The sequence below is a fragment of the Nanorana parkeri genome, unplaced genomic scaffold, assembly GCF_000935625.1.
Source record: "Nanorana parkeri isolate BGI_ZX_2015 unplaced genomic scaffold, ASM93562v1 scaffold1619, whole genome shotgun sequence".
In the NCBI taxonomy this organism is placed as follows: domain Eukaryota; kingdom Metazoa; phylum Chordata; class Amphibia; order Anura; family Dicroglossidae; genus Nanorana; species Nanorana parkeri.
The window spans coordinates 274578-300885 of NW_017307887.1; the positions used below are offsets into that span (position 1 = coordinate 274578).

At 39.8% G+C, this 26308-nt stretch overlaps 1 protein-coding gene across 1 annotated transcript in view; it reads right to left on the minus strand.

Annotated features, from left to right (window-relative positions):
• SGCZ (sarcoglycan zeta) overlaps window positions 1-25646 on the minus strand; it is a 144255-nt gene extending 118609 nt beyond the window's left edge. Inside the window, exons 1-2 of the mRNA XM_018570874.1 lie at window positions 25495-25646; window positions 15173-15293 (exon numbers count right to left, since the gene is read on the minus strand). Of these exons, the coding sequence (XP_018426376.1) occupies window positions 15173-15293; window positions 25495-25646 (273 nt within the window). The remainder of the gene's footprint in view (window positions 1-15172; window positions 15294-25494) is intronic.
• Window positions 25647-26308: the final 662 nt, after the last annotated feature.

A 26308-nucleotide genomic window follows, 5' to 3' on the forward strand; every position in this document is an offset into this window, starting at 1 on the left:
TTATTGCATTCCACATGTTGGTGGAGGGCAGGGTTGGCTTCCTGTGCAAAGTAATGGTGGCATGTGCAAGGTCTTTGAGGTAAAATAATAGCAGCCTGTCAGATGTAGTATAACTACCAACCATGTTCCAAAGCTAGTAAAAGGTGTATTTTCTAATAGTTTGGTATTACTTGGGGATACTGCTATTCAGTTTAGGTCTATTACCTCTGGGTGAAAAATCAGGTGTTACAGCCAATACTACCTAAAAAAATGCAGTGTTGTAGTGAATCAGATTTGAGAGCTGCTGCATTAAGTCAAGCCATAATGTAAAAGCTAAAAAAAAAGTATTACACACCCAATATATGACATGTCAGAATATGGTGTCGATTATGCTATCTGTGAGAATATTTTTTTCCATTACACCACATACAGCTTAAAGGTATTTCCCAAGCATGTCAGTGAAAGTATAGGGGTCTATTCACGAAGCTGCCGAGGACAGGCGAGTGAATGACCAATCTGAAGTGAAGTGAGCCGAACACTGTTCGGCTATTCACTTCAGGCTGGTACGGCTAATTTCATCCGTACATCGGCTGAAATCAGCCGTACATCGGCTTGCTTCGTGTGGCTTCAGGTCGGCCGAACATGCTCAGCATTTTCGGCCGACCCAAAGTGCAGAAGGAGGTTCGACTCAGCCGATCCAACATCCTTCTGCTGATGGACCTGATGGGGAACTGCAGCAGAGGGCGGGTACAATGCTAGTTTACTATTGGCTATTGCAATTTGAAATAGCCAATAGTAATGTCCCAATGCTTTTCAATGGGATTTTTTTTTTTTCTATTCTGACATTGCATGTCAGAATAAAGAAAAAAAGACACAGCCCTGTTTCTCTCCTTGGAGCAGGAGACTCCCGGGGCGTCAGGGAGAGTTAGCTGTTTGGAGATCAGTGTCCCTGGTTAGCAGGTAACCAGGGACGCTGATCTCTCTGAAATTGGCCGGAGCCAGCCGTAAGATCACGGCTGGCTCTGCCCAGCTGTCAGAAGCAGGCTGTCGGCCACTCGGCCAGCTTCGGCTTTCAGCACGGCTCAGCTGAGCCGATGCAAATGCGCTCGGCTCGGCTGAGCCGCTTGGCCATGATCGGGAGCTGTACGGGCTATTGTGAATAGCCCGTACAGCACCCCTTCAGTTCTACTGAACTAAAGGGGTCCTGGGGCCGAAGCTAGTCGAAGGATCGGCCGAAGCTACGGCCAGATCTTTCGGCAGCTTCGTGAATAGACCCCATAGTTTTTCCCATGTGACTCGTGAAGTCTCATTAAAAGGAAAACCTTTTCCTGCTGTACCATTTCTTTTTTTTTGCATTGGTAAATGGCAGTGCTCAGCTCTCCATACTTTTTTTTTTTTACAACCCACTGTCTATTAGCCTGGAAAATGGTCAGAATTGAGAATGTGAAAAGAAGCTTGGATATCCACCTAATAGCTTAAAAAAAGAATACCAAATTATATATATGCATGTGTTTGTGTGTGTTTTATAATAACAATATACATGTAGCGCTTCCTCTTCCTGGTCAGTGCTATCCCAGCACAGGATAACACTACTGGTGGCTCTGAAGGGGTGATCTACAGTAAACTGAACTAACTGATCTATCTGTCTTTCCTGTATAAGAAACCTCTATGATGGATCCACAGCACACCTTGAGTACTAGGGTCGATTGCTATGAGTTAAGACAGCTCTGATTCTTCTTGTCTAGGGATATATTTGCTCGCTTCTGCCCATCAGCGCTTACCACCTTTCTGTTGAACGATTGAAGTGAAGTCCAGACTGTAATTTTGATGCTTGAAACTTTCATTTGCAGAACTTCAGGGAGAGAGGTAGAGGAGGGTTACGTTCAACCAGGCAGATATAGACTCCATGGCTTTTCAGGGAGTGTGGTTACAGCTTCCATGAACAGCAGGTCAAGCACCTGACACTGTATTACTTGAGGCAGAAGTTACTAGTCTTTAGCAGTAGCAACCAGTGGACCTGCTGCCACCAGGCTCCAGGATGATTCTATGGCTAGTTCCCAGACTTTGAGGCCTAGACAGCTTAGGCAGTCCAGTGCAGCCTCCCCGCAGGCTGGGCCTGGGGGAGGAAGAGAGAGCTCACATGGCCCACCCCAAGTATTTATCTCCTCCCCCAGCATGCACCACTGGCGATCGTTCAACTGTGATTGGCTGGAGAGGGATATCTACTCATAGCAATCCCAATGGTTGCTCTGTTTTATCACCAGGGCACACCCTGCAGTACCTCTGGCAGAAGACAGATGGCAAGCAATGATAGATTGTTTGGGGGAAAACCACATGAACTAAACTACAAATTAGTATCAGACCACGTACAATCTGATAAACACTTAATTTAATAGCTCCCTTCCACTCGGGCGCTACATACACATATTTCGAATCAAATATATCTGAATTGGCAATTACTTGGGTATTTTCTATCTGTATAGAAAAACAGATGCTGGACACTAACGCTATAAAATGTAAACTGAATGCATAGCCTATTTATTTGTAATTGACACAAAAATCCACTTTAAAATATTTGACTTCCATTTGCATGTTCTTAGCAACTTTTTTTGCTATAATAGCAATTTCTCTTTTAGGGTTAGAGACCATAAAATAAATTACCTTACATCATTCTGGAGAAGAAACAGGTTCTGCTATTGGTTTTCCTGTCGATACAATTGTAAATGACAGTAAGTGGTAATTAGAGCATATTTCCCCTAGGTTTATAGTCATATTCTAGACAGTTCCCTGCAATCACTTAAATAACAGCACCATCAATAAATGCATTACCATCTTTCAAAACAGTTTTATGAGCAATAGTTTATCACTTATTGTAATAACACTGCATTATTTATCAAATTGTTTTCTGAAATGTTTCTTAATAACCTGTGCTGGCCCTCATTAGTATATTACGTGTATTACTCTGTTTAGTTTTATGACTGAAAGGGATGCATTACAATATTTCCTGGTACTATGACCCAATAAACGTATCCAGAAGAGCAGCATGTTACTTTTGGATAAAATTGCGTAGGATAAACATCCACAATACATGCACTGTAACAAAGATTTATATTATTCTCATTCTGCTAGTATTATGTTAATGATGATGACTGATACAACTTATAATAAGAACTTCAGGAACATTTTTCATTAACCCTTGCAGTGGGGCTACGCTTGCACTGCAAGAGTTAAGTGTTGGTTTTGTGTCTAGGTTAAAAAAAAAGAATACTCACTTGAGGGAAGGTTGTCACAGGGTTCCCTCCTCTCTTCCCCTCCACTGTAGTGATGGTAAATACCTTGGTGTCCTCACATCCTATACACTGTACATAAAATGTGATGCCTCAGGGACCTTAGATTACTGCAACGGAAGGCCGTCTAAGAGAAGAAGCTGGCCAGCTCTGAGGATCAGGTGAAAACTTTTTTTTAAACTAGACAAAAATGAGCAGTTATCCCTTGCAGTACGGGGGTAGCCCCACTGCAAAGGTACATAAAAATTTTCCCTGAAGCTCTGCTTAAAAAAAAAATTGAAAGTGTCATACTGGCCACGTGCAATACTATAGGGTTATTCACTAAAGAGCTGAATGATTTAGCCAAACGTTTGGCTAATCCTTTGACTCGCTTCGGCTGCAGGAACTGAAGGGCTGCTGTACGCACTTTTCACAAAAGCCCATACAGAAGCCGGAAGGCAGCCAAAGCACACAGCAGTTCTGAACTCATATGCTTTAGCTTGGCACAGCTGAAGTGTGGAGGATGGTCTGCAAAAGTGGACCGAATCCCCTGCAAGTTTGTAGAAGATAGAAAAAAAAGTGCTACCAGATGATGTAAAAAAAAAATGCATGAGGTTCCCACCAAAAGTCATACCAGACCCTTTAGGTCTGGTAGAAATTTTAAGGGGAACTCCAATGCCCAAAAAAGAGTGGGATCCCCTGAAATTCTCAACTAGACCCTAAATCTGAGCACTGGCCTGGCAGGGCAGGACAGGGTGTGTGTGCCCCCCTACCTGCACCATAACAGGCCACATGGCTTCAGCATTCGGAGGGTGTCTTTCCAGGGGGAGCGGAGCTGTCAAATCTGTCATTTAGCAGTGTGAGTTCGTCGGGAGAGGATGGGTGCGCGAGCACCGGACTTTTTTTATTTTGGTGAGTCATCGAGCGCCATTTATCATGATTGATGCAGGATTACATCACTGGACTGCATGATTGACCATGGATTACAGCTTTGAATGATTTTTTTTTAACAATAAAGGACTGTGTTTGTGTTTTTTGTTCAATTAAAGGATTTTTTCTAAGGTGTTGATTGTTTATTTATATTTTACTTGACTCTTTGGTGAATTAGTACGGGTAACAACTACCCCCTACTCATTCACAAGGGGGGAGCAGCATCTGGGTGCCCCCTTTATTAAAGGGGTTAGCCAAATGCAGATGAGCCCCCCTTCCAGCAGGCCCCCACAACCACCGGGCCAGGGTTGTGGGGAAGAAGCCCTTGCCCTCATCGGCAAGTGGACAAGGTGCTTTTCCAGGATGGTCCCCCCAGGAAAAGCAACCTCCCAATGCTGAGGACATGTTGCATGGTGCATGGAGGGGGGGTACTCTCCCACCCCCCTTTCCTGCCCTGCCAGGACGGTGCACGGATTAAGGGTCTGGTTGGGAATGTTAGGGGTACCGATTTTTTTTAAGAAAGACTACTCACCACTGTTATATTTGTTAGTGCAATACATTTTTTTCTATATTTTAATAAACATACAACACTTCACAAGTTGATTGGCTTTTTTGACATTATCAAGATACCATTCTATATATGCAATTAAGTAAATTGTAAGCTCTACTTTTTTGAGGGGAGGATTACATTGGTTAGGTGTGTAATATATATATATATATATTTAGTTAGTTTTTCACATACATTAACAGGGTTATTCACAAAAGGGTGAAGGGTTTGGAGAAGGCAGGAGAAGTGAACAATCTAGGACAACATAGCTGATGTTCTCTCATTATATGCATTTTTTAAAATAGCATGAACTGCGCCTAATTTGTCTTTTTTGGTATTCACTTGTATTTTTTAAAGCCTGTCTCAAAAGTCAGATCTTTTGCCAAGTTGTTTATGCTGTCAGTCTCCTAACTAGGAAGTCTGCCTTCACTTTCTGTCACTGTAACACCAGGACACAAAATTAGATGGTGTAGATGTACCTCAGAGAGACACAGAGAGCAAGAAAACCTAATTCATCTATTTAAATGTGTTTTTTAGTTGTTGTCTCAATCAGAAAGAATTCATCACTTCCTGTCCTGGTGACCCCCTGGATAGGTTTTGTGGCAGACCACATACAATGCTGTTTTAACGCCTCTCTCTGGGCAGGTTAATAAAACCTCCCGGACTCCAATTATGCAAATGAAATCAACACCTGGTTGTGACAAACAGATTATATGGATTGGAGCAGCATTCACCATATTTATTACCAGATCATTTTTTGTACATGTCATTCTGAATGGAGAAAGCTGGTTGGATGACCAGTGAAAAGTCTTCAAGAAAAATACAGCAAGTCCAGTTGCCTTGACTTATTTTTTACAGATATTCCTTAGGCTGAACAAAAAATAGAACAGTGTATGGCCAGCTTAAGTACAGAAAATGGGGTTTTCTTGAGCCAGTGTAAAAAAAAATGTTTGCTTCAAAAACTAACTCCCAAATGTACTAAAAAGGGATCCAGTAGGACCTTTAATTACCATCTGCAGTATTAAATGTACACGATGCAGCAAGTTTCTCAAACATTGCACTTTTTCAACATTAGATGCCTATTTCTTGCAAATATGAGAATGAAATAACACATGACTTAACAAGCAGATAATTTTTTAAAACATGAAGGGAATAAAACAAAAATGTCATAGATAAAACAAAAATTTCATAGATACATAAAAGATTAATTTGGAACTATACACCTCCAATGGGACAATACTCACATATTTTTTTGTTTTTAAATATAATATATCAAATTCATGGAAATGATAATGCTTTTCCCACCTCTGTTATACAGTATTATTGTGCACACAGATGTCATTTTTCTTTTGATTCATAAAAATTTATTTTGTTATTGTTTCAGAAATGTCTACTGAAGCTGCCAAAATATATTCAAATGTTGCACAAATGTAGTCAGAAAACTTCACTGTAACACAACAAGCCATAGTGGATCCAGTGGCCATGTTATACTTACATCTTAAAAAATTCTATAACATTTGCTAAGCCTTTACATAAAATTGACCCTTACAATTGAAGTAATTTTTTAATGTTTTATTTTGAAGTATAAAATTGCCTAATGCATTAAATTCATTAATATAAGATTTTCAAAGCTCTATTCACAGGTTTGGCCTTCAGTAAATTGCAAATGACTATAATGAGCTTAAAAAGTCAGAAGTAGACAATATTAAATTGTCAGCCGTGGCTTGATTTCATATGTACTTCAGCTAAATAAAGGGCTTTCATTGTAGTTATACCATACTTTTAGATCTGTAAGACTAGCTAAAAGCACTTCACATAGATCAATGAGTTTTTCTCTCTATATAGAAAAAGCTGTGCACAATACAATATATCCATGATTCAAATACTGAATATTGAGAGACAGCTATGAATTTGTAACATTTGATTCAAAGTAATTTAACAAAAAAGACAATCAACATTTTTCTCCCTTTAATTTAAAGGTAAATAGACTGATTCTCTAAAGGAGTTAAGAATATTTTAGTGATGTTCAGATACCAAGTACTGTACATGATACAAGTACAAGCACTGGTGCTTTTTCAGCTCCAAGGCTAGACAAGAGAAACCCAAAAGTTAGGAGGCAGCTGTAATTTTTAAGGAGCATTGGTTGCAGGGTTCCTGGGATTTGTTTATCCATGTTTTAATGTATGCTTTGTTTCATATATACAGTATATATATCTATATATATCTATATCTATATAGATCTATATCTATATATCTATATAGATATAGATCTATATAGATATAGATATAGATATATATACACACACAACACAGGTTTTTGCCAGGCTTTTGACAATTCCTTAATATATTTTAAAAAAGTATCCATTATGATGAGTCATTATGATAGCTCTGCTCCAGCTCCAGAATGCTATTCAGGAGTCTTAAATAGCATTTGGGAGCTCTGCTCCTTAATGTCAACAAAAGGGTGGAACAAGTCCTGTGACATTATGAGTCGCTCTGCCCCTTGCTGCTCATGAGTCATTATGATAGCTCTGCTTCCCTAATAGCATTCAGGTCAGAGCTGTCATTTTGTGGCAAGAGTTCTTCGGGAGTGGCTGTGTCATTGGGCCTTGGGTGCTTTTTGTTTTGGCAAGTCGGCAGCTGTCGTCCATCATGATTGACGTGGATCTACATTGCTGGACATCATGATTGACCTTTGGATTACAAAGATGGACATTTTTGGGGGGTTTTGTTTTAATAAAGGACTTGTCAAAAAAAAACATTTGTGTTTTTTTTCAAATACAGGACTTTGTATACAGTCTTGTGTGTTTATTTACAATTTTACTGTTCGGTGAATGAGTAGGGGTAACACAACTACCCCTTTCTCATTCACAGGGGGGGCACCCCGATTCAGAGCCCCCCCTTCCAGCAGACCCCCACAACCATCAGGCCAGGGTTGTGGGGAAGAGGCCCTTGTCCTCATTGACATGGGGACAAGGCACCTCCCCATGTCGAGGGCATGTGGCCTGGTATGGTGCAGGAGTAGAGGGCTGCATGCTCATCTCCCCCTTCCTGCTATGCCATGCTGCTGCTCGGATAAAGGGTCTGGTAAGGGATTTTAAGGCATTTTTTCTGGGTTTTGGCATTGCCCCCCCCTACAATTTCTACCAGACTTAAAACATTTAATAACAAAAGTTCATTCAGAATGACATTCAGAAAATGTCATATGTATCTGAATTTCGTTCAAAAAAATCAGATACATTTAGATTTGTTATTTTTTCATTCAGACAGTCAGATATACCTGAATCTCTAAATTTCTGAAAATTGGAAAATGAATTGCACGTATCTATTACCTTGTAAAAGTAGTGGTGATATCATCAATATGCTACATAAACCCTGCGCAGAGAGCAGAGCTGCAGGAGAGACCCAGCAGGCCCACCCACTCTGGGCTGCCTGCAGAAACCTATGAGAAGGGGTGGATAGAAGACCAGTCAGTCTGCATAAGGAGAAAGAGCAGCAGTGAGTGCACAAAGGCAAAGTTCCAGGCACAGATTTGGTAGGAATACATAAAGCACACTAAAAGTTAAGTAAGAAAACACATGCCTCTTCCCTGTGTAATTTCTAGCCATATTACCAGTTGGAGGTCACACTGATTGTCTTCCTGCCCCCATATGACAGCACTGGGTCAATCAACATGCACCAGACCTTCCACATGACATGAGTAACATGTTCCTCTATACCTAAAACTAACAGGTATTTTCATCGCACCCTGTGGCTTACTGGAGTAAACAATAACCAATATATAATAAACCAATATATTACTGCAAGTATCTGGGAAAGATAGCTCTTGTGTGAATTGGAGACACGGAATCCCCCGGGGAGTCTAAGCACCAGCCAGTGTTCTATATAGCTGCTGATGGTGGAGATGGATTTTGCTGCGCGTTGGTGCCAGGTGACAATCACCAGGTTCTCCCTACAGGAGGTGTGATGACAAGCTGTGTAAAGCAATATGGACACAATGCAGGGTACAGATGGGCAGAGATGAAGAGAAGATCCAGGAGACAGGCAAAAGGTCAGGGCAGGTGGCAGATTAGTGAGTCTGAGTGACAAAGCCAATGTTGGTACCCAGAAGATCTATCTAAGGAAACAGGTAGCAGAACAGGGGCAAAGGCGCACACGGGATCTCAGAGGTAACAAGAACATTGCTCAGGCAAAGGAAGCTGCAAAAGCAGGACTTAAATAATTAGAGATATTGGGAGGCTGGGCAGGAAATGACCATGAGGATAAGTACAATAATCAGCAGGTGAGGCTGCGACACCATAGATACTAGCTCTGTGCAGCAAGGAAGTGACAGAACAGAGCACATGCTGGTAGAACCACATGTACGAGCAGAATAACAGCAGAAATTAGCTAAGAACAGCCCACAAGCCCGTGGAACCACAGGTAACAAAGCCGTTCTGCAGCAGAGCTATGACAAGGCCAGAATTGAGTTGTGGAAGAAGCAGAGACAATAAATCTAAAATCTATCATAAGGTCAATACTAAGAAAAAATAAAGTTAAAGCCATCAACTTCATACCAATTGCCACACAGTGGAAAACAAGTTTCATAGCATAGCTTGGGAATTATTTTTAGTACCCCACTCTATTGCATACAAAGTTTAATAAAATGTCAACACATTGCATCAAAACAACAAACCCCATGCCAGAGATGAGGCATGAAATCACAATACCATGTTGCAGAGACAATAGCCACACATACTGTATATCACAGTGGATAGAGAGTATGAAAACAGCTTGATTGGACACTAGGCAACAATGTAATAGGGAGAGAGTCATTTTTATCCAGAAATATTAAGTACGGTGTGTTATTTCAAATACAGCAGCCAAACATATTGAATTAAATTGTTGCACATTATGTAGCAGTTTTACTTGGCCTCTATGTTAAAGGACGAGATGAGGCAGTTTTTATTGTGAAAAAAATACAGTTTATTAAATTAGAGTGAAGAGCCAAAAAATATTGTACTGACATGCTGCATATCATGTAAGTGTTTTTACGTTGATGCCCAGGAAGGAGAGTCTAGGCAGGTTATATCATAAAATAAAAACAAATAAGATTATTTCAGACACAACAGCCAGAAATACTGTTAATGCTAAATGCACATTATGTAAGCAGTGTTTGCTGGCTGCAGTTTAAAAGGAAGAGGCTAGGCATGTTATATCATGAAATAAAAAGTGCTGTAGCACCAGACTGCAACTATAAAGGTAACTCTAGATGGTAATGCTGGCAAGAGATGGTTAGTGGTGTCAGACCAGCAGTGGTAGAAAAACATGTTAATTGTGGCAGGATGTAATCATGGTGGCAGGAAATGGTAATGGTGGCAGGAAGTGATATTTGTTACAGGCCTGCAGCAGTGGAAGGAGATGCTTATGCTGGATGGTATAATAATGTTGTTGGGGCTAGAATCAAACCAGGAGATTGGTACTCATTGCTGATTCAGGGCTAGTTCATTTTTATAGTGAGCCACTCAAATGTTTCTGGGGAAAGGCAGACTCTTTTCTGTCACAAAACCCCTTGCTGCACTAATTGCACATTTAGCAAGCTTTGGCCATCCTCATAACCCAATATTCAAGGGGTCCTCTATTCTAACATTCGCCCTTGAACCCATATAATCAAATATCTTATGGTTCAGGCCATGCGATGCATACAAATTAACCATTCAGTGGCGTAACAACCGGGGGTGCAGCAGGGGCGCGGGCCCCGAAATCACCTAAATGTTTGTTTTTAACCCACCTACATGCTCAGCTGATACCACTAACTATGGAAGGAAATATTTACTGATCTGACAGTCAAAAGAAAAACCCCTATGCAGTTTAAGATTAAACTGCTTCTCATTCAACTTCATGTTGTAGCCATGCGTCTTCTTCAACGACCCTAGATTAAACCATTTATTCCTGATATTGCAGTCACCATTGATATATTTGTATATTTGTACATTGCAAACCAGTGTCTTGTAAAGTGGTAAAATTACAGTTTTAGCTCTTGTTAAAATACAATTTTTTTTAAAAATACATGATAGTAGTCTGCTGACTTTGTTAGCTGCAGCTTGGCATTGCATACTATTGTTCAGTCTGTGGTCTACCAGGACCCCCATATCTTTCTCAAACCCTGATTTCCCTGGAGGAGCACCACCTAATAAGTATCTAGAATTATTATTTTAGCTTCCAAGTAAATTTTTCAATATTGAACTTCATCTGCCATGTATTTCCCCATAAATCATTTTGTATTGTAAAGAACAAGGAGTGCTGAGAGAGTACACAGAGGAAAATCACAAGGGACCCGACCTGTGGGGTGTTTATTGGGGAATTCTGGTATACAAAACAAGGTGTTGAGGCCAGGGTTATGTCCTGGGTGTTGCATTACAATAAGAGGGTAAATCCAGAAGGCAGGCAATGGGGCACATGAAGGACTCAGTCCAGATAATCAGTGGTAGTAATCCAGGAATCAGAGATGCAGCTAGAGGTAATCCAGCAGGGGTCACAAGGCACAATATGGGTAAGTCCAGTGAGGGTAAAACAACAGATCCCAGCAGACCTCAGCAGCACATGGCAAGGGGGAACAACAGATCCCAGCAGACTTTAGCAGTATATGGCAGGGAGGAACAATAAGACTCAGCAGACCACAGTAACCTATGACAGGGAGGGACTATGAATTCCAGCAGAACTCACAGCATTAGTGGAGCAGAACAGTCAGAGTTAAGTTTCAGCCTCATTGTAGCTATTGCTTCTAATCCACAGACAGTGCCTGGCCTTAGCACAGCCTCTGGTCTGCCATTCAAAGAGAAGACCACCAGCTTAGCCATTCTACAAAGGGCCTGGGAGGTGCAGGCCTAAAAGGGCAGGGTTTTCCAGGTTTTTCATGGATCCATGGGTGTAAGACATCTGCTCCTGGAGATTTGTTCACATTAAGTTTTTCTAGTCTTTTTTTTAACCTGGATTTATGACAGCCACCAAGGAACCCTCAGTACATTGCTATTTGTATTACTGTTTGTGTATTAAAACCTTATTTTCTGTCTGTATAAACTGAATAGAATGTATTTTGCACATCTGCTTTCTCCCTGTCACTTGTAATCAATCTCTCTATTCATCCATTAAAGGGCCTACGTGTTCTTTTCTTACCTTTTTATTTTTTTATATATAAATCATTTATTTGGGGGTTTTTTTCACTTTCTGTAGCAATCTGTTTTTTGTAATTTTAGCTGGCCAGTCCTGATTGCAGTCTTGCATTTTTTTGTTACTTTCCTTGTAGCACAGAAATGCCAATGATGACCAATCCTGCTTACATTTTTAAAGACTATCTATTCACATTGTTATGTCTTTTAACCCTAGAATTAAGCCACAAGGGATTAACTGTTTTTCTTTATATTTGTTACCAAATGGAATGCACTGCAGCCATGAGTCCATCTGCCACACATTTTTGGAGAAACACCAAATCCTCAGGGTTACTGAGGAAAGTGTTGTCATGAACTATCCTCCCACCCACATACAGCTACCAGGGTTTGGGAAGGGTTGAATTTTTCCCCGCAAGCCTGCCCCATGTGCCATATGCCGTTTCAGCATAGTCAGGATAAATGGGGCCTGAGAGACCAAGAAGTCCTCCTCTTCCTCCTGCTGCTGTGCCTCCATTGCCCAGTCTATTATACCATGTAGTGTGTGCTCTAACAGGAACACTACAGGGACAGTGTCACTGATCCCCACCTGGTCACAGCTCACCATTCTGGTTACCTCTTCCAAGTGGTGACAAAATGGTCCATGTATCCCGTTATTGCGCGGTCGTGCACAATTGCAGACAGTGTTTGCTGTGCGGCCCCATTGATTTCAATGGGGTACATCCGTGTGGCAATAGCAAAAAAAGGTACATGTACCTTTTTTTGCAATACACGACACGTTGCTGTTTTAGCTGCGATCGTGTTTGGATGCGGAAGCATGGCGGGAAACCGCATAATCTGACCGGCGCAACTGGGGTGCCATTAGAAAATAATGGCACCCACAGCGCGATTGTAGATGATGGGTGACTCCGTGACCAAGCCACAATACGCGCGGTATCATGCACGATTGCCACAAAGTCATGGATCGCCCAGGTGTGCACCAGCACTGAAACACAACAAAAAAAGTGGGAAAAAGACACAAAAACACCACAAAATAACCCAACAAAATGGAGAGCAGTAGCAACACAGCAACAGAATTCCTTGCTGACACACACAAAAGTTAGTCCTAAAAAGGAATGTTTGGTCTATCCACAGTGGTTACACTCACTATCTGTAGCCCACAACATTTCAATTAGTTGTAATCTATCAATGGCAATATATAGCAATTAATATAGCACTGTATATAGCAATGTACACAGCAGAGAACAGGAGCACTGACTGTCTCTTCCTGCAGTCACTGTCAGCTGTCCCTCACTACTAACTCCAACACACACTGACAATAGGAGATCTGACCTTCTTAGAGGGGTGGTACATTGTTAACAACTCATTACTGGCCACAGTATTGCACCTGACCACAGTTTACAGTGCACCACAAGTCATTCTGGGGAATTTATTTTGGCATTTCTGAGAACATGCTCAAACATACCAAAACATTGAACATGCAAAGTTCAGGCCAAATCCTGCATATAAAGACGAAAAAGGGGAAATGGCTACAAAGGAGCCAGGAGCTTTTTAGGTGCCACAAAAAAGTACAAAAAAAAAATCACAATACAGATAAAAAATGTATTTATTTATAACAAAGCTTTTTGGATTTCAGTGATGCGGTCTGACCGTGGCATGCATCGAGCCCACCCTTGGTCTCCCTGGAAAGCCCCCACAGAGTTGCTTTTGTTTTTCCAGCTCTAGCCCTCTTCCCTTGCCTGGAGCCCACGGTTGTATTTGACTTTGAACGCATAGCAGCCTGGAACTTCCATGAAAGGTTTCTGAAGAAGCTACTCTCTGCGAAACGCCTCAAACCTAATGAGAACCTATTATCAGTTCAAATGTGTGAATACTGGTTATAGATAAGTATATGGCTGTTCACTCCAAATCTGTTATGTGTTAATTGTTTATGATGGCCACAATGTATTTTTTAAAACTATGTTTTAGCTTTGTTATAAATAAATACGTTTTTTATCAGTATTTTGGTGATTGTACTTTTTGCGGCACCTAAAAAGCCCCTGGCAACTTGGTAGCCAATTTCCCTTTTTTGTCTCTATAATGCTATTAGGGGTATGCTGCCATCCACTTGCCTCACACTCCCTTCCCTTTGAAGAATTGTCAAATCCTGCATATGCCAGAACCTAAACCCCACTTATAAGACTTGGATTTAGATCTAGAGATAGTACTACCATGCTTCATACTGTGCTTCACACTCTCCCTGCTGGAGAGGAAACTGCTTCATTCATTCTGTTGACCTGTACTCTCTACGCAGTTTTTTGTGACATGATAATCCCCACCCTGTGTTATACTATCAGTGATATGATGGGCAGCTCTGAAATTAACAAACAAAACTCTGCTTCTACCAAGATGGCCACCTACACACAGAGGCACAGTGTAGAAAAAAGCATGGTAAGCCAGTAATGGGGAAATGATCAGCTGCACAGAGCCTATAGGCAATAGTGGCGACTAGTCCTTTGTTCTCTGCTTGCCTTTTTTGGCCACAGCTGCCACAGTTCAGGACCTCATTATTGCAATTAACTTCTAAGAGGTATTATGCATTTGCCTTGTGTGTATCACATGCCATGCATTCACGTTTACTTGTATGGGGGAATTAAAGCAAATCAGAACCTATTATCAACAGCTATCTAGCCCAAACAAAGATTTAGCAACATGCTATCAAGAGTTGCAGAGGTTGCTGTTGTGACCAGCCCTGACATCTGTGGCAGTACCCAGTGAGGAAAAATTCATGCACAATGCCCAGCCTCCTTATATAGAAGTTGATTTATTTCACTTAGAACTGGTAATACAGTTGAATCAACACTACGACAATTAAAACCCAGTTTGTCCAAGCACTCTTCATGCATCTGTAAAAAATCCAAGCTCATCTGTTCAGCTAGAAATTAAAAAGACACACTAGGACTTTTCATTTAGAAAAAGTGTGTTAGAATTATAGAGGAACTGCAACAGCACTTGAGTCATAAATTACATGGTGGTAGTATAACAGTATTCTTACTAACATTAATATTAATTATGAATGGACCAAATATGTTGATTACAATGGTAAACAACTATTATCCAGGTTTCAAAGCTAGTGGTCTGTAGCTTTAGCAGATAACCTACATACTCCATCCAGCCTCTACTTAAAGCATCTGCATCTGTCAGTGTATTTGGCAGACATTTTGCCACTAACTGTCACACATTTAGGACCAGTAATGGGTGTTGACATATTGAGATTTGCACCATTTTACATGATATACAAATAGTACAAAACATTTGCAACCTACCTTTCTGGAGTGTATTTCCTTCACGTATAACGGAAGAAGAAATTCAGAAACACCTTCAAGCCTTATTCCTTTCTTGGTAACTCTTAAATTGCCCATGCCGTCCTGTACAGAAAATAATATTTTTAATTTTGCACTTTATTTTAATCTTTAAAAATAGTTGTCTACCTGTATACAGGCAAAAGGTTAATTAGGAACTGTTTATAAACTATAGTACACAAAGGGTACTTTATATGACAAAAAAGCCAGGCATATAAATATATCACATAATGACTATCTAAATATGTAATACAATATTTGATTTTGTAGCCATGTTTGGCACCCTCTAAAATATATAACCTGTTCAGACTTCTGTATTTTACTTTAACAAAATGGATGTGTTATTTACAGGACACAAGATAAGGAAGACACATTGATTTAATTATAACAAACCGTATTCAACACTGCTCTGTAATTATTAATATTATACAGGATTTATATAGCAACAAACGTTTGCACATCACTTACACATTTAAAAGAAGGAATGTCTCCTTGTGGGCCTGTGCCTTTGACCAAGTGCTTGTATTTTATCTTTTTTTATGTACATTGTATGTACATGTCTACATGTATCTGTTATACAATCTAGGGCTATTAATTTGTAAGGGTTAATAAAAGGGTTAATAGGTAACATGTGGTCCAATAGGATGTATGTATAGCAGTCTATGCTTCCCAAGCTCTGTGCCCCTGAAGAAGTCGATCTGGATGTAACACATGTAGGGCAGAGCTTGTGACACAGAGGTGTCTATTCAAAAAGCTGCCAAAGGATCTGGCCTTAGCTTCGGCCGATCCTTTGGCTAGCCTCGGCCCCAGGACCCCTTCGGTTCAGGAGAAAGGTGGATAAAGCACTCAGGTGAAAAATGGAGCTGGTTTAGCTTATTTGGTGGCGTTCCTTCCCGACCTGTATCACAACAGTTTTCTGTGTTACATTTAAGCTTTTGTGTGAGTAGCATTTTAAATAAAGATTTTATGTGTTTTTTTACGGTGTATGCTATGGCCTGTATTTCTTTTTTTGGACTGAGATAATACAGCCTCTGGCATCCTGGAAACACATGTGTGGTTGGATAGGAGGATTATAACCAGTGGACTCCATTTAGGGTAGATCCCTTCCAGTCACTACAACAAATGGGGAAACAGTGTTGTTCAGACCTATTGTCCGGGTCTGAGCCCAAGGTGAGCAGCACTTTATTGGATGTTTATGCAGTGGTCATCATCTGGTGATAAAATTACTCTGAATTATTTATGGCTTTTTCTATTTGGACTGATTTTTGTATTGAGGTATACATAAACATTTATACACTGGGGTTGTGAATGGAATTCCTTTTTTTAATGAGATTGTTGTTTGTTAGACACGTTAGTTATAGTTATATATTGTTTGTGTTTGTGGTTTGTTCAGATTTGTTCATTTAGGATAGCACAGCACACACATACACAGGTATACACAGCTTGCATGCCTGTATAGGCAGGATATGGTGCCCACATGAGAAGTGTTCCTGAAAACTGCTATGGAAACATATTTACTGTTCCCAATAGCAGAACCTACTGCAGTGGGCTGTATATGTCAATATCACCCAGTGTGCACCCCTAGTGGTACTGCAGGGAATAGCACACTAAATCTATTACCACAGCAAACCAGTAGTTGTGTTCTCTGATGACTATTTTATAGAAGCGTATGCCCTATTTGTACATAAAACTCTCATGACCAAAGGGTTTTAAGTAGTGTTTCCATGTTAATAGGAACTACATCACACTAGGGGTTGCCTTTTGGCCAGTTTGAGGAAGAAAGAGCATTTTAATTGAGAGTGAAAGAAAGAGAAGGATTCAAAACTTCCATTTGAAAGTACTCCTTGATAGCTCATCATTTGGAAAATAGAGCAAACAGAGCACAAAGCACAGTAGTATGTCACCATTGGCCATTGCATTTTACTTTATTCTCATTTCCTTTATCCACTTTGTATTGCTATTCAGCATTTCACAAAGTTGATTTAAGAATTGCATTGTAATGTAACTCAGTAATACTGATGAAGAATTGTGACAGAACAAGATACCTTGTTGTGTGTTATTCTGTCACTATCTCTAGCATGATTAAGATCCCTGTTTACTGCTGCTGGCATATTTTCCTTTTCTATCACATCTCCTTATTTCATGATTATTGAAAACAGATATCATGTATTTTTTCAGATTTCACAACAAGTTTATAAGAGACTTTGAATGTTTGCACACATTTATGTGCATAAGCATAAATACATGTTCCTTTATGGCAATAAGCATGAATAAGCCCTTATAATTAAATAAAAAAAAGTATTATTGCTATGCATTCAGTGAAAATCTAATAACATCTCGGGGTTCCAGGGATGAAACTAGAAATCACTCCAATATACACATAACACAGAATCTAAACCTTCCTCACAAATATCAAAGCTCAAGAAAAGAGTTTTGGCTGGAAAATAATGTAATTATTAGTGGAATAGTAGTATATTCATTTAGGTTACATTAATAGTATAAAATATGTTTTAAAGTGGTATATTTATGCATTCATTTACCAGGAGTTGCTTTAAATCTTTGATTATGGCTGTGTTATGGCCTCATTTTTACCTTTTTCAGTGGTTCTGACCATATGATCTGGGCGAGAGACTTTCATGCTTGCATATATACAATTTAATTTAGCTACTTTTAAGGGCCTGCATGAATTTGAAATACTTTAGTGTTTTATTGTATTTATCAAATTTATCTAAAGCATGTTTAAAAGCACATCTTTAAATTGTTCATGCCCATGAACTATGGTGATATTTTTCTGGATATTTATTATTTATATAAATGCAGTTTGCAAAGGCTTTCTCTGTATGCCCCAATGCGAATCCATACAACATTAACATGTATTAATGCATCCAAACACATAATGTGTAAGAGCCTTCTAGATACAGGCACTAAACAAACAGGAAATAACACAATGGGAGGGCCATGAAGATACTAGATTCAAAACAAAGAGAACTTTCAGAGGCATGGGCTCAGCATACCACAATTTAGTCAACTTCACCCAAACCTCAGATTTGATTTCCCCACAAAGTTTAGGGCTGTAAGTGGATTGAAAAAAAGCAAAGCCCCAGCTTGATCCCATAGAACATATTGCAAATTTAACTAAACTGCATCTAAACTGGCTAAACCGGCATGTGTGGCTAAGGCAGACTAACATTAGAATGTGAAAGAGTTACATATAATATTGCCTACAGTATATGCACGAATAATTCATTGTTAATTTTATGTTATTTTTATTAAATTATTTTATTAATTTTTTTTAGCATTAGGCTGTTATTTCATGATTCCTTTATTAACATGTTTTGTCTATATTTTTTTGAAAATTATATATTGTTATTTTGAACTAATTTAAAATACTTTGCATGTATTTTAGTATGATCAGCAACCCTAGAACCAGATATCTTAGAACAGATCAGCAGGGACAAGAATAAGAGAGTGTGGTAGACAGATAGAGAAGGCATATGCAGCCCCATTGCTTTTCTTCGGAGAAGTTAAATGGTGGTGTCTGTCGGTTTATCAGATAGCGAAATAAGGAGTTGATGTGTGAGGGAGTTAGGGAGCTCACTTTTACTGAGCTACAAAGAAGGCCAGGGCTACAGAAGTTGATGGAGAGATGCAACCCGGGGACAGTAAAGGATGCTGGTAACTGAACTCATAATAGAAAAAAGAAGAATATTACTAGAGTGGCTTACTATCATTAAAATTGTCACACAGCAAATAAACTGACTGTGATTATCTGAAATTATAAAAAGAGACATTAACAAATAAAGTTAACCCATTTGTTCAAGTAACTGCAGTTCATCATCTTTTGCCTTACATCTGCTAACAAAAAACACATAAATATGTACACATTTTCCGTATTTTCAAAATATAACTTTTTGCATACATGGAACATATTAGATTGATGGGGGTAAAAAATGGGGTGCAGTAGAAGATCTTTGCACAGAAACAGAGTCGGCTGACAGCATCAGTGAATAAAGACTCATGTGGCTATAATGATAGATGCTATTTTTAAAACATATATATGCTATTTTATCAAACTTTGTAAGATATTTCATGCTATATTGTAATTTTAAAAGCTGAAGCGCAGTTAAGAAAAAATTTTGTGATTGCACAACGTGACTGTCCATGGCTTTGCCCTGCCACTCTTTCTGATATTAATGGAATATTACTTAATAAAATAAAGCTAAATAATTTTCATCTTAAAATAAAACTATGGTATCTCAAAAAAGGCAACTTGGCATTGCCTGAGGTTGGCTATAGAGTGTGCAAGGTTGCATGTCCTACATACTGAGTCTAATCAATTATAGCTGTATTAAAATTCTGAGCTACCAGTGAGTGAGGTGGACTTAGGTGAATATTATGTATTCCAATCTGTACTTCAGATAGTTATTAAAACATTGGCTGGTAATTAAAATACTGATGGAAGGTGTGTTGTTGTATTCTTTGGCCTGATTCTGTCACAGAGCAATTGCTTATATTAGACTGTACAAGTAAGCAGTCTCTACGGATATCTGATTCAGGAGCCAGGCAAACATGTCATTGTGACAAGAAAGCCAACAGCACTGAATATATGTTCAATAAGGGACCCAAGAAGGGACTTTTCTGAATAGGACATTTGGTAACAATGTCACATTAAGATGCATGACTGTTCCAGAAAATAGTTGCCAGGGTTGCCAACTTTGTTACAGAGTGTTTTATGGTTGATTAAATGCAACTAAATGCAATAGAATGTATCCCCCCAACTAAAAGCTATTTGCTGACATAGTTGGAGTCAGTATTATGGGTCACCTGATGCTGTTATGAGGAAGTTGTGACCAATGTATCTCTCTCCATTCTCCTTTGTATTTAAATACATTTGCTAAGTTGGAGCTCTCTATGATATTAAAGGATGTGCTGACCTCAGGACATGCATGTCTACTCACCCTATAATGGATGTACAGTATTTCTATTATTAATGTGATAAGTTCACATTCTTAATTACTATTCCAGCCCATTTTTTTTTACAAAGAAAGTGGAGAACCAGTTTTATTGTCAATGACCACTATAGCAAACTGTGTTTCATTCCTCTGTGTTTCATTTCTCAGAATGTACATTTTTGCCTGATCAGGAACAGTACATTGCATACTTAAAGGGTTATTAAACCCTCCAGTGTTTTTGCATATATCTACTGCTAGCAAGCAGTAGATATATGCAAAAAGTGTAAAAAAAAAAAGCTTGAAAATTCTCGGGCGGCCACAAAGCATCTTGGGGTGGGCGCATGCGCAGTTTGGATTCTTGGCTGGGAGACGAGGAGAGACACAAGGTAAGTATATGGACGTGAGCACTCGCATGCAGACACCGTGGGACAGGAAGTGCCAGCAAGGACAGAGGAGTCAGAGCTGGATCGGAGAGCCGCCGCATCGCTGGAGGGACAGGTGAAAATGACAGGAAAGAAGAAGATTGGATTAGGAAACATCATTTAAGGTAAGTGCTTTAATTAACATGCATGTTCTTTTATTTTCACTTTCTACCTGACTCTATAATTGGTATGCATATTACTACTACTTCATGACTGGAAACGTTGTGTCTGCATTAAAAGAATTGTGGTTGGTGTATTACCTTAATATTTTACTAAATTGTTATATCACATGGGGAGGTTGTTGGGCTCCTGGATATGGGTATAGCACCCACATGCTCTTATATGCTTACATTTGCTGTATATATCTTTTGTGAAATGTTATCTAGCTACATGTATTTTAGTATGATCAGCAACCCTAGAACCAGCTATTAAAAGTCTGCTTTGATAGCCGTGACTTACAGTTTTAAACTGAACTTTCTGATTCCTCTTGAGAGATTGTCCTTTATATATATATATATATTGATGGGGAATCAAGGAGGCTCAAGTCATGGTCGGCAGTAAAGGCCTAACATAGGATTAAACCTTGCTTTGTTTTACCCCAAATTGTCAATTTTAGGCACATAAATATATATGATTAGCAATGATCAGGCCAGTTGTTAATCCTGATAATTAAGCTATCATTGATGAGGTTTAACAAGGAATTTTATATGCTCACCATGAGGATATAATGCTTCACTAGGACTTTATTCTGGATCGACAGTATCAGAATTAGAAAGGGTCAAGTTTCACTGACTGCACAGTATCTTTTCACATCTTTACTATAGTGTGGTACAGAGTATATTGGTTCATATTCATATTCATTGATAAAAATACTCAGCATTTTTTAAATGGCTGCTGTGCTGAGCAAGGGGAAGCCGCTCCGCACAGCACCATTACATGACCCAGAAGATCGCTGTAAGTCACTTCAGTAGCTCCAGCAAGAAGACTCTTGGGCTGCTTAGGTATGCATACTCCATTTCTATTTTAGGCCATTGTAAGTTTGCATAAAAAGTTGTTAAGCTATAAACATAATTAAAATATACTGTAATCTTTATAAGGATCTTAAAATACAGACATTTTGGTGATTTAGTATATAGTTATTTTGTATGCTATAGCACTTTTTTCTAGCTGTCAAACATTTTCTGTGGATGAAAATGTGAAAAAACAACGATTTCCAGCCCCCTTTAAATAGCATTTTTTGGTTATCTATTCTACATTCCCTATTTTATTTGTCTAATATTACAATTCAACAAATGTAAACGAAAATGCAATGAATATAAAGTGATTTGGTTATTATCAAAGTAAACTATGAATAAAATAGACTATATTATCTACTGATCTATAATATACATGCAACACCTAAATGTATCATTCAAACAAATAAGCAAGATGAAAGCCTCTAAGTAATGCCGGTAAAGCCTATTAAAGCTAGATGCTACATTGATTTAAATGATACTATTATGGAATTTCACCAGTGGTGCTAATTTAATGTACTGTATGTGAATGAAGAATTTGCAATCATGCTAATTACATCTTTTTGTGATCTTCCTTATAACTAGATAAATATATAACTCATGCCAAGAAAATTATACCCAAGATTCCATAGCCAGTGGCATTTAGTTCCTTCAATAATCCTAGCTCTGAGGAACAGAGGACGTTGACAAAACAATTTATTCTGAGGAATCAGAAACCCTTGTAACCCTTTCACTTGCAGTAGTTAAAAAAGTATTTAATGAAGCATAGTTTAGCAAAGCATTTGTACATGACTGGAGCTGTGTTTATAATAAAGTAACTGGTGGGTCACTACCAAGGGCAGCAGGGTATGGATGGGAACACCAAGCCTCAGATTTACAAACTGTTTTAATTAATTTTTGTTATCCCTCCCCTGCTCCCCTCAAGATATTTTTGACTAAATTTAACAAGGGAACTATAGAAGGAAGGTGATGCATAGGATGTTGAGAGGAGTTAAAATACTCATATTTCAAAAACATCAAACCATCTCTCCTTTTTCTTGTTTGGTGGCCTACACAGTAAAAAGGTAGCTGTGACCATAAGGTAAACAGCATACTTCCTCTAATTGCAAATACTGGCATTAGTTTTTACGAAATAATTGCATGAAACCAGAGGTGTCGTTTATATTAAAGTGTGTCAATATTAAAGCTAATTTACACCTTTGCAGAGGTATTTAAAAAAAACAAAACATATGCCAGCAATGTACACCGAATGTACATAAAACAGGCATATGCAGCTGCTCTGTATGAACAGTCAAACTTACTTTTATGTTAGCTTTTGTTTTCATATCCTTGTATAAAAATGTCTGCCTGTGTTTTGCATGCTCTTTCTCAGCTCTCCCATTTATTAGTGTTCAGGGTGGATTCAACTTTCCACTGAATGCTGATAGCAATAAAGTGCTTCAGCAATTACATAAAAATATCCACTGAAGTGATCCAGTGTACAAAGTGTTAATGTCCAAAAAAAGTGCTCCACAATCCAAATAGGAGTGTATTCAGTGACTTCCATGTCCAATTCAGCAAGTTTCCACCTTACTCACCAGAACTGTTGGGCCATCTAGTAAAAATGTTCAGATAGTATTCCTCAAGGGGAAGTCTATTGATGAAACATGATGGGGGCATGCCCATGCTGATGTCCTCATATTACTAGGAAGGGGAGGGAACCTGCCTAAAAGAGAGTCAAGCAAAGGCTTTGGGAGGTTCAAGCCTTTGCTTGACTCTCCTCAACATGGCCCATGACCCTTCTCCCCGCTTGATAAGGAATATACTAAGTCTCTGAATCCACTTGTGAGACTTGTCTTATTGATGTGCTCCTCCCATCGAGCTATATAGTGCAGAGTCATGTGTTTCCTCATGCATGTGGTACCTAAATGGCTGGAACGTTTACCATAGCTGATACACTGCAAAGCAGATGCTACAGCCCACAATGCTCTGTAGCCACAGCCAAAATATTAAAAAAGGTCCACACTGCAAGAATTGCAGCGGTTAAGATGACACTATTACCAAAACTCTTATACCCATCTCTGGTCCTACCCGTCCCTACACCCCCACACCAGCTCAGAGCCTTCAAGAGACAAATCTCCATATGCATCTGGTCACATAAAAAACCTAGAATCCCAGAGACTTCTATGTACCAAACTAGACGCTCAGGCGGACTAGGGGTACCGCACCTCCAAAGTACTATCACGCGGCCCAATTGGCAACTATAGACAAATACCATGCAACTACCGAGGTGCCAATCTGGATTTTGATCGAAGCAATGTATTGTGACCCATGCGCAATAGATAATCTTTTATGGATGCACCCTAAGGATAGGAGCGACATCTCTAACATAATTACACACCACTCGCTTCGCATATGGGACGCCACTAAATACTCAAGTGGCTTCCTCTCATCCCACCTACCCATGCTTTCCTTCTTACATCACCCTGCCTTCCCCCCAGCATTTGACTCCCCCGCTACATTTCATTAATGGAGAGAAAAAGGCATCACCCGCTTCCACTCCCTATTCAATAATAATAGTATAATGCCTTTCCCAGTCAAGCTCGGTATTCAATCCCATCCTCCGAAATATTTCTCTATTTACAAATAAAGAGTTTTATACTCGCCAACAGTAATATAAGCAAACGGTTGTAATCTATATCTCCCTTCGAGAAACTTTGCAAACGTGACCCTCCTTCACCTGGCATTATCTCACAATTATACACGTCTTCCCTGCAAACTAACCACACACCACCCATATATGGAACGCTGTGTTTTCTGAAGACACCTGGTCCCAGATATGGACCTCCACCAACTCTTGCTCCATGTGAGCCAGAGTGCTTGAGGCAAACTATATAGTACTCCTGCGTTGGTATATAACTCCCTCCCGAGCCCAGCACTTCGTGATAGGCTGCAAGGGCAAATGCTTCCGTGGTTGCCTTGCCAGAGGCACATATATGCACATATGGTGGTCATGCCCCATTATCCAGATGTACTGGTCTAAAATATTTAGACTGATCTCCACTCTTATGGGCACTCATGTCCCCCCACTCCTCAAACAGCATTACTCAACGCTAAGCCCACAATCATTCCACATTCTAAATTCAAGCTAATGCTTCACGTCCTTTCTGCTGCCAAACATACCATAGCTTGTGCTTGGTTAACTGATAAAATCTCTTTTCAAGCCACCAAAAATAGAATCAATTGGACCTTCTCCCATGAAAAGCTCTCAGCGTGTCTCAATGACCAAATGCCTACATTTGAAAAGTTATGGGAACCTTGGGTGAAACACTTTCTACCACCAACCTTTTACACACGCCTTCTGACCCTATAATAACCTCCACCTCTTGCTTCAAGACCGACTAGGGAGTGAGCTAGACCGAGCATCACACCTGCTCCCGCTTCTCTTCCCCTCTCCACTATACCCCCCATTGTTTGTCTTTATTCTAGCTCTCTTTCTCCTTTCTTGTCTGTTCCCGACTGCGGTGGCGGTAGCCCCACCAATGTCAGCCCCCACCCTGTTCAAGTAATGATTGCTAAAAGTATGCCATGTCTACTGTTCATACAACTGGTGTATAGCAATGCCGATGTCTGTATCATTATATATGCACACACACGATGTTCGTGTCAGTGCATCGTTTAACAAGCACTTTACTGAAAAAAAAACAACTTTTTGAAACTAAAAAAAAAGATCCACACTGCAGAACTCTATGGCAGGCCCTGGGGATCACAGTGGCCTGTAACTGTGGAGCAGTGCTGCCGGATGGATTGGGATAGATGCTACTTTAGTTCTCTACAAGCTGCCACCAGAAGAAATCCTCCCTTGCCACTGGTATGCCTCTACCTCAGAACCTTCTTCCTCTCCAACTGGTGGCACTCACTGGCAATCAGCCACATCATCATTCACCCACTCCTCATTGCTGGATCCCAGTTTACAGAAAACTAACTGCTGGAATATCACTGCCACTTGCTGCTCCCGTCTGATGTCCCCTGACTGCTGTGTGGCTAAAACCTCATTTCTCTTTATGGTCATGATGCGGTTTTTCCTGATCCTCAATATATTAAATGAGCAATGCTTGCCTATGACTAAGATCATACTCCAGCAGTAAGTCAGCAATCATGTACTCAAATAATTCCGCCAACTCCTCATAGCCAGTTTGTGGCAGAAGAGCAGGAGGAGGAGGGCAATGGCACATTAGCAGAGCTTTCAGACAACTGGCTGCTCTGTGCCTGAGAGGAAGAAGTGGAGCATGACTTCTCTGAAATAGAAAAGAAAATATGCTCTGCCTTTAGATGGTGTGGCTCAACTGCTGCTTTGTCCTGCATAACCTGCGCTACTAGCTCCTCATTCAGATCCTTTACAGCAAAAGGGTAGATAAAAAGGCCTATTGGGTCTCTGAACTGTGAACAGAGGGGGTGCACAAAAATATTTAATCCACCACACTGCAATCAAGTAAATGTGTACAATATAGTACCACTGTAGCACCATATAGCAGCTAGCTCTCCCTACACAGATTAATCTCTCCCTAAACACTCACTGGGAAATGGCTGCTGGGAACCCTCTCTTTTATAGTGAGGGGGCTGGCTCTTAACCAAACTCCCATTACTCGCTATTCTAACCCTGCTGACTACATTTTAAAAGTCAGGCTGAGCATTATGGGCCCTTTAAAATTTGGTCTGAATTTCTAATTACAA